This window comes from Triticum dicoccoides, chromosome 5B, assembly GCF_002162155.2.
Source record: "Triticum dicoccoides isolate Atlit2015 ecotype Zavitan chromosome 5B, WEW_v2.0, whole genome shotgun sequence".
NCBI classification, from domain to species: domain Eukaryota; kingdom Viridiplantae; phylum Streptophyta; class Magnoliopsida; order Poales; family Poaceae; genus Triticum; species Triticum dicoccoides.
Genome location: NC_041389.1, coordinates 324,547,144 through 324,557,118, shown reverse-complemented (window position 1 = coordinate 324,557,118; position 9,975 = coordinate 324,547,144). Strand labels below are relative to the sequence as shown.

The window sequence follows — 9,975 nt, the reverse complement described above, 5'->3', positions numbered from 1 at the left end:
GGGGGGGGGTCAATCGAGGGCAATGTGAGGGGATTTTTAGATGTGATTTTCACTACCGCCATACAGGGGAAGGGGGTAGTTTAGAACGCATCAAATCCGGGGGAAGAAGAGGTCATGTGTTGATGTGATTTTGGGGATAAAGTTTAAGAGATTATATGATGTGATGTTCAGAATTATTTATTGTACATGTAAGTTTCAAAGGGCATGCTTGAATTAGTACGGATGTTGGTGAATGGATTATATTATTTTTCAGAGGGAATGCACCGCCCGCTCCTCCCGCTTTTGTCCCAGCACCGCCTGCTCCTCTCCGGCACATCCCGTCCGCCATGCCGCTCTCATACGTGTATGAGGCCATCCCCGAGCTACTGCAGCCGGTGGGATCTGTCTCACCGGAGGTCCTAGAGGCAACGAGGGCACTCCGATGGAAGGAGAGGGCAACACGGATCCACGACGACGCCCGAGCTTGGTCGCAGAGCGTTGGGGAGTGTAAGAGAGTTCAGGCGGAGATGGAGGCAGATGCAACTATCTCCCGTGTCCGACGGGAAGGGTGCATTGAAATTGCCAAGAAGCACGCCGATTGGGAGCTGCGCAATTGGGGTCAAAGAATCCACTTTGAGAGCTCAGCGGAGGAGCGAGCTAGGATGTCGCCCCCAACTGCACCGGTATTGGAGATCATCAACTGGGCAAGGGAGGAGGCAAGAAGGCCACGGGACAAGGCGAGGTGGGAGTGCTTGGCTGGTCGGATGCCGACCAGTGCTCCGCCGCAGCCTGAACCGGTGGATCCGCCGTCGTTTCTGTCTCCACGGCCAGGGCTAAGCTACGACGAGCTCTGAAGATGTCTGAAGTTCTCCGAAGTTGTCTGACCGTTCTATGTAGTTGATGAAGATCTTGCAACTAATTTGTCTGTCAAAGCACGTTACAGTGTTGTTGTGCTTCAGGCTGTTTTCTCTTGTAATGTCAATGAATATGTGTTTGCTTGTGCTTGTGCCTTTCTATTATGTTGTCAATGAATATGAATCTGTGTGCTGTCAAATTCAGTTTTTCATAAGTTAGTCAGTCAAATTCAGTTAAATTCATGCTAATTGTTGCTGTCAAAATGAGTAGGCACTTTCATGTCAAATAAGAGAAACATTACAACACCGAACAATGCAAACTTTTTGAAGAACAATAGGTAGGCAATGATTTCAGTAAACAATATGGAATGTTTACAACAATGAACAGTAGGTAGTCACTGATTTCATATAATCGTTACAACTTGCAAATGGATAGGAAATGATAACAAATAGTTTGACCCCCTAAGATAATGCCAAATGCTACATTACCTAACTTATACAAAACCTCTTATCATCAGAGCTACAATACCATACAGAACTGCAGAGCAGCGGACCAAACAGGCTAGCCAAATTTCCCTACTATCCCTAATCTTCATCTCCTTCTTATGCTTCATCTTCATGGCCTTCCTCTCTTCCTTCGACCTCATAATTTCAACATCCTTGTCAAAGACAGATTTTTGCAGAGCCAAATTCTCTTCAGCAAGTTTGCCAATCACCTGCCTAGCCTTCCCCTCCACTCTTTGTCCACCCACTTCAGATAAGCACATGTGTCATAACCCTGAAAACATAAAAACCAGCATTTTGGGCAGTATCCGACGTGGCTGCCAAATGTCGCATCCAGACCGTTTTAGGCCAAAACTGAATCAGCATACGAAAGGGGGGGGTGCACTTTTGTGGGTTTTTTTAGTTTTTGTATGAATCTCTTCCCACCCCTACAAGTTTATGTACCAATTATGGTATTAACTCTTTTAGTTTCAAGACTTGGACCTATTCCTACGCATAGGAATATGGTCAAATCTGGCTGTGCGTACATGACACCAAAACGGTCAAAAGTGCGATAGATATTTCACGCATGCAACACGAGAATATCAAGGATGCTCAGATAGCAGTTGTGAGAATATCAAGTACAAAAGATACTTCGATAAATTACACATATAGGAGCTGGCGACATTGCTTAGATAGTCTAATAAATAAGGTAATAGGAGCGCTTCTTCGTCCTTGCGCTGGGTGAAGGTGGAGATGGCATCAGTGCGCCAGAGTTGATAGGATGTGAGCTGACTTCAAACAAAAGGTGTGCTGATTCTACATCTCGGAAGTCAGGAACCTGGTTCACATAAATTGCAGATATAAGCCACAAAATTTGCTGGGGATCGAACCATTATCATGACATGAACATATTGGAAGGCGGTAGATCAGATAAAAGCTAACTGATAAGCAAAAATGAAATTTAAGCTTATGTAAATTTGCTGGTGAAGGAAAAAGTCCCCCGCGTCGTCCCCAGGGCGAACTCGGCGGAACCCTAGGTACGCCGCCGCCGCTCCCCTCTACAGCACGCCCCCCCTCCCGCCGCCGCCGGATGAGTCCGCCGGGCGAAGCCCGCGCCGGAGGACGGTGGCGACGGGGATCCCCGCGCGCTCGGCGGCCTAGGTTGCCGGCGTGAGCCCGTGGTGGCGGGAGTCTCGTCCTCGGCATCTCCAGCCGGCGTGGCGGCTGCCCGGCGCGGCGTCCTCGTCCTCTCGCAGGTGATGGGTTGCCGGCTGCTCGTGGCTGCCTCGACGCGATGGCGTCCCGAGGTTTCAGATCTGGCCGTGGCGGGCTCGACCAATCTGGCCCGTTAGCTTCGGCCTGCGGTGAGGTTGGTGGTCATGCGTGGTGATGGCGCCGCCGCCGCGCAAGAGGTGCTTGAGCTAGTGGGTTCGCATGCTAGCGGCGCTGGGGTTCCCCCATCCTCGTCCGGCAGCGTGAGGGTGTGGAGGTAGGGTTGCTCCGGGCGAAAGCCGACGGCGCGGTGTCTGCGGATGTCGCTCTCCTCCTGGGGGGCGTTGTGGAGTTCTCCGACCTCCTCCGCTCTCGGGTCACTTTCTTCGGGTGAAAGCCCAGGACCTGTGGTGCAGGATCAGACGATGGCGTGATACGTCGCTTCCCCTCCTGAGGGCGTCGTCTTGAAGATCGTGATTCCCTGCATGCTTTCCAAGAGCTGGACTTGCACGACATCGCGGCAGGTGGCCGGCGATGCACCCAGAGGTGGAGCGGTGTTCCCTCCTCCGCATCGAAGACGATGGATCTCGGCGGCGTGGCGCAGCGGAGACTCGGCGCCGGATGCGTGTACTCGCGCAGGAGGAGGTGGTTGTCTGGCATCATGGTGGCGTCGATGGCAGAGTGGCCTGACAAGGTAGAAGCCTCAATATCTGCTCTGAAGACGGACGTGTGAAGATGGCGGCGACGACACATGTGAGTGCGTCAGACCGGTTTGTGCCCCAGACCCGGTATGTGGCTCGGCTGGGGCTTCCGGCTTTTGATGATAGGTTTAGGTGAGTGGTCTGGGTATTTGGCCCAGCTAGCATCCCTTCATCATATGGATAGGACTAGTGGCATATGTTGCCAAGATGGCGGATTTAGGCATATTGTTGTAATACTTTGTAAGGTCCTCGAGAATAATCAATAAAGTGACCGCATGTATCTCCCATATGCAGAGGCCGGGGGTCATCCTCCTTTTCTAAAAAAAATGTAGATGGTGCAACAAAACTAAAACATGCATGAGTGTTCAATTTTTCCAATAAAAGATTTTCTGAAATACTGAGACTTCTTTACAAAAAATTAATGCCGAGTACTATGAGAATAGTATTTGTGTCAATTGGGCTGTTTGTTAAACTGAAAAAACCATGTACCAGAAGAATGAACATTAAGGCATGTCTATGTACAAGTAGACTGCTACAGAACATTAAGCCATGTACAAGTAAAGCAAAATACTGCTGACAGCATCTAATGATTCCAACTTCCAAGCTATCAAAAGTTCCAAATATATTAGGTACTTCCATGAAAAAAACTATTTAAGCGCTAATGAGACGATGACCTTATACTTATTTCCAGCTCTCTCCTTTTTTAGACAGAGTTGAGCTAATCGATATTGGCTGCCGATCACTTGGCAAAATAAGTAGAAATGTTTTTTTTTCATTGTAGTTGTTAAGAGGCATACCAAATAGCAATATTTGATTAATTAAAAAAAATCAGGGTGCATGCATCATATAGATTTTTCATATTACATCTTTCTTGCCCACAATTCTAATGAGAAATTTAGAAATGCAAACACAAGTATTGTTAAAAAAATAGCCAGAGGTAACAATCATGTTGCAACCATAAAACATGATGGGTTGTATAACTCAACGATTGGCAGATTTCATGCACATGAATCCAAAATGTGCAAGGTCACGAATGAAGTACGTATTTGTTTCTAGGTACAGCACCCATAAGACTCATAACACCCAATATTTATTTATAATTAACACATAAGATAAAATGTCCAATTCCAAACATTAAAAAGAGCATATCAGATTTACAAAATTCCAATTTATGTAACAGACTTTACCCTTAGTTCACTTAAAAATTAATCACCGCTCTTTTCAAAATTATATAGTAACACCATTAAAAAAATGATACAGCAATCAACCCAGCATTTTGGAATTCTAGAGATAGCCTGTAAGCTAATTAAGTGGCTAACATGAAACAATAAATAAGTAACTAAAACGAAAAAAAGATGCCATCAAACTCCATCGCCATAATTGGTCCCATAATAGTGAATGCTTTGAAATGCAAGATATGATATACCGGGATAGGGATGAAATCATGTGTACAGTACTACACTGTAGCCATAAACTATGAGCCAGGTAGAGGAAGAAAGTACAGGTATGCAATTAGGCCTTCTACCACTAGCATATATCTCAAACCTAGAGGAATTTAACAGAAATTGTGACTGCAAATTCTAAAACAGTACTTCGGAATGATTGCTCCACATTCATGCACATATGTGCTACCAAGTAGCAACGCATGCACATGAACATGCAACAAACAATTCAAGGCACCACATAGGAAATGATCCGAGGAATTAAGCAACATCGATGAAGGAGGTTTTACCAATCACCAGAAAGTCAGTTCTCTGGAGCGAGGAAGGCAGGCGGCCACGCGAGGAAGTAGGCGCACATCGGGTGCCCGTACTCCTTGCCATGTTTGGTGTGCAAGCGCTCGATCTTGGCGGTGTCCAGATGTAAGGAGTAGCGCCCATACCCCATCGTTCTGATGAACAGCTTGCCGGTACCCCGCGTCCATGTCGCTGAGCCAAACACTGAAGATCCTGAGGCACTTGTCCTTGGGCAGGCCCGGCACCGAGTCGTACACCTTGGTAAGATTCATCTCCCTCTCCAGATACCACCCATCGTCGCTACACCTGGTCTCCCCACGCACCCACACCCGCAGCAGCTGGTCCTCCACGGTTGCGATGCACAGCCACCCGTCGTCCGGCGTCTCCCCGATGCGGAACTTGCCGAACCTGGGCATCTCCTTCGGCGCCAGCAGGTAAGAGAAGTGCAGTGTGGAAGGGTCCAGCGAGAGCACGCGGCCGGAGTTGCAGATGTGCCAGTAGAGCTTCCCGGCGGCGTGCACGCAGCGCGACTCGAACCACCAGGGGTCGAAACTGACCTCCACGTCCGTGGTCCGCGGGAGCGCGCGCCAGCGGCACTGGCCGTCGTCGACGGACGCGACCCAGGCGCGGGGGTGCCCGCCGTCGATGGAGATGCAGACGACCTCGAAGCAGAGCTTGCTCGGGTGCGCGCGGGAGAGAAGCCCGGAGCCGACGTAGTGCCTGCAGCTGCGCCAGCGGTGGTCGTCGGGCACCGTGTCGCGCGGTGGCGGCGGGAGGAGCACGCGGCGGCGGGTGGCCGGGTCGATGACGAGGAGGCGCGGGAGGATCCCCTTGGGGAGCGACGCGAGCGGTTCGAGAAGCAGGAGGCCTTGGTGGCAGTCGTGGAGCACGAAGCGGGAGGCCTCCGGAGCGAAGTCGAGGGAGAGGTTCGGGGCGGAGGCGTCGAGGGGAGCGAAGACGGCGGGGGCTTCGATGACGATCTCCTTGGATGCCGAGTGCAGGGGCGGCGGCAAACCGGTGGCTGTGGGGTGGTAGAAGTGGCCGAGGAGAGGGGCGGTGCGGGGGAGGCAGCGTGCGGCGACGCGGCGCCAGCGATGGCAGGCGAGGGCGGCACGGAGAAGGTCGGCGAGGGAGAGGCGACGGAGAATGTTGCGGAGGCTATCCACTGGAAGGACATCGACCGCCTTCTCCGGCGGCGGCGGAGGGAGGGTGGTGGACGGTCCGGCCATCGCCATGGTTTGTGCCTAGTGAGAGACCAGGCGTCTTTGTGGCTTGGCTTATAGTGAAAGGACGGAGGCAGGTACGTTTGGTTTGGACCAGGCTTTGCAGAGTCGCGTTTACCATACAGCTCACCTTTTCCTTTTGAATTTCTCAAAAAAAAAGAAACCTTTTCTTTTTGAACTTACCACATCAGTCAGACAGTCACCATGGGTGAACTCTTTTGGAAACATGAAATTCGAAATGGTCTCCTGGATGCTGCGCGCGCGTGGGTTCTCGGAGAAATGGATCTCATGGATTGGCACCCTGCTTACCTCTGCTAGCTCGCGAGTCATGGTCAATGGGTGCGCCTGTACCAAGTTCATGCATGCCAAGGGACTTCGGCAGGGAGACCCGGCCTCCCCCTTGCTCTTCATCATTGCCATGGACGTCCTTACTTCACTAGTCATCAAGGCACACGAGCACGGGCTCCTCAGCCCCATCACCGGTTGCAGTCCGATGCAGAGGCTATCCCTATACGCGGATGACGTGGTGCTCTACATTAGGCCCACCAGTTCGGACTTGTATCTGGTAAAAAAACTTGCTTGGCATATTTGGAGTCGCGTCGGGCCTGAGAGTGAATTATGCCAAGTCGGCTGCGATCTTGATTAGATCTGAGGAGGGGGACGTGGAGCTGGTCAGGAACACCCTACCGTGGAAGATCGACTCCTTCCCATGTAAATACCTAGGGTTGCAACTGAGCATCAAGCAGCTCAAGAGGAACGAGTGGCAGCCAATGGTGGATGCTGCACTCCGCATCATGCCAGGATGGCAACGAGGCCTTGTCACCAGGCCGGGGCGACTAATCCTGGTAAACCAGATTATGCGTGCACGCCCGACGCACCATCTGATGGTGGCCGAGGCGCCCAAGTGGGCTCTGGAGCAAGTGGACAAGGGATGCCGCGCTTTTTTCTGGTCTGTGGTGGCAAATGTGTTGTCTCCTGGAAGAGGGTATGTAGGCCCAAGCTGCTCGGAGGATTGGGGATCATTGATCTACATAAACATGGTATCGCGCTTCGACTAAGGTGGGAATGGCTAAGGAGGACCGATCCGTACAGACCATGGCAGGGCCTAAACCTCAAAGCGGATAAGCAGGTGATGAAGGCTTTTGGGAGTCTAGTCCAATGGCATGTTGGTAATGGTAGACGCGCCCTATTCTGGAAGGACAGGTGGCTTAGTGGAAGTACGGCAGGCGAGATCGCGCCCTTGGTGGTGGCCAAAGTCAGGACGCAGGTGATTAACAAACGTCTGGTCAGAGACGCGCTCTACATGCATGCTTGGACAAATGACATCACGGGTGATCTTGACACAGACACCCTTTCACAGTTCATCCGGCTTTGGGAGTTCCTGATGGAGATGCAGCTTGATCCTGAGGTGGATGACACTCCGGTCTGGGCCTGGAGCAAATCAGGCAGCTACTCAGCCTCCTCGGCATACAGAATGCTCTGCATGGGAGGGATACGCTTCCACTCCTACACGGCGGTCTGGAAATGCTGGGCGCCACTTTCCTGTCGTATATTCATGTGGCTCGCGGTACAATATCGGCTTTGGACCTCATACAGGAGAGCTAGGCATGGGCTGCAAGACCATACATCCCCATGCTACCTCTGCGACCAGGAGGAGGATACGGTGGATCACATCTTACTACAGTGTGTGTACGCTAGGCACGATGGCATCTTTGCTTCGCCAGGATCGGCGTGGACCAAACCCTGTGTCCTACGACGCAGTCTCAGATCGCAAGCTGGTGGGCACGGGCAAGGAAGCGGATAGCCAAGAGGAGCAGGAAAGGCTTCGACACGACGGTCATGTTAATATGCTGGTCCTTGTGGAAGCAGAGAAACGCTAGGGTTTTTGGTAGGAGTAGCGCGCTAGATGTATATGGTGTAACTGAGGCTGTCTTCCAGGATCTTCATAACTAGAAGACGGCCGGAGCTACCGGAGTGGAGTACGTAGATCAGTAGCATATCGCGTCTAGGGAGTGGAGTGGAGGCAAAGTCATGGTCGACTTGTGACCGCATGACTAGCTACTAAACCTTTCTTGTACATATTTTTCTTCTCTTCTATAAAGCTATGGTACGCCTTTGGCGTGCCCTCGAAAAAAGAAATTCGAAATGGTCTACTGTCGAAAAAAAAGAAATTTGAAATGGTATGCCTAATTTCTTTGAAGGACTGTCCTAACTTCCTAACATACTGAATTTAAGTAACATATCCGAACACATCCTAGTATAATTGATCACGTGCATGCAGCCCCACTCCGCTAAGCAAAAAACGAGAGCAAAAGCATGCAGCGTCTTACCATATGCATGCAAACAAATATAAAATGTGATGATGTCAGCAAAAGATTCTCTTTTATTCCAAAACTACAAAATGTTTTGTAGTTCAAACCGTTGTTCCGATTGAAAAACCGTTTTCACATAAAAGATTCGTCACGACGAGACCTTCGAAACTAGATCCCATGTTGGTATGTTTCGACGATTTTTTTCGTGTCATAAGTTATCAGACCTAGCCTAAGTAAGTTATCACGTCTATGGTATGTGAGTTACCATCCAGTTTACATAGAAATTACCAGAGCATAAAAATGGCTCCTCCAACATTTTCTCCACATGTAAATGCACTGGAGCACGGGAAAGCTTATATCATTGTAGATTATCACTATTTCGGAACTAGAAAATGTTTTATAGCTCAAATATGTCTTTCTGATTGAAAAATCGTTTTCATATAAAAAGTCTGTTGCCGCGAGAACTTCAAAACTAGATCTCATGTTGGCATGCGTTGATCACTTTTTGGTCGAATGTTATCGTAAGTAATCAGTTATGTTATATGTATATTAACATATTATTTATGTAGAAGTGACTGGGTGTGTGTTTTCAACGAATTTTTCCCCCGGGTCAAAGTTACCATGGTATTTGTACCTAAGTTATCAGGTCCGTGATGCAAATATTATAGTGTTATTTGCATAGAAGTAACCGGGGTATGTTTCAACAATTTTTTATTCAGGTATAAAGTTATCGTGGTGTTTGTACCTAAGTTATCAGGTCTACGGTGCTTATATTACCATGATACTTATATAGGAACTATCGGGGTGTGTATTTGTAACGCCCCAGATATAATTTCCATATTTGTATCCAACTCTTGCCGTCTCCGGCGCTAAGTTATATTTATTTCTCGGGTTCGGGTCTTTGTCTCCGTGTGTTGTTTTTCTTTTTCGTGCATCTCTTATCATGTCATCTCGTGCATTGTATTTGCATACATGTTCATCTCATGCATTCGAGCATTTTTCCCGTTGTCCGTTTTGCATTCCGGCACTTCGTTCTCCTCCGGTGGTCATTTCTAGTCTTCTTTCGTGTGTGGGGTTCAAACATTTCCGGATTGGACCGAGACTTGTCATGCGGCCTTGGTTTACTACCGGTAGACCGCCTGTCAAGTTTCGTATCATTTGGACTTCGTTTGATACTCCAACGGTTAACCGAGGGACCGAAAAGGCCTCGTGTGTGTTGCAGCCCAACACCCCCCAAAAATTGTCCCAAAACCCACCAAACTCTGCTCCATGTCCTAGAGCGTTCGATCACGATCGCGTGGGCGAAAACCGCACCTCATTTAGACTCTCCTAGCTCCACTTATGCCTATTTAAACACCCCCCATTTCGGATCTCGTCTTCCTCCCCGTCCTCCTCAAAAAAAAAAAAACAGATCTCCTTCCTCCGCCGCCGACGGACGTGTCCGGCCCGCGCCGGACAGCGTCCGCTCCACC

General features: G+C 49.6%; 1 protein-coding gene and 1 pseudogene across 1 annotated transcript in view; one reads left to right on the top strand and one right to left on the bottom strand.

The window, feature by feature from the left end:
• The window catches only part of LOC119308699, a 3,746-nt gene extending 2,748 nt beyond the window's left edge, over positions 1–998 (top strand). The window contains exon 2 of the mRNA XM_037584831.1: positions 254–998. Coding sequence (XP_037440728.1) covers positions 327–833 — 507 coding nt within the window. The 5' untranslated portion in view covers positions 254–326 and the 3' untranslated portion in view covers positions 834–998. The remainder of the gene's footprint in view (positions 1–253) is intronic.
• Positions 999–1,797: 799 nt separating this feature from the next.
• Positions 1,798–6,261, bottom strand: LOC119308698 (annotated as a pseudogene).
• Positions 6,262–9,975: the final 3,714 nt, after the last annotated feature.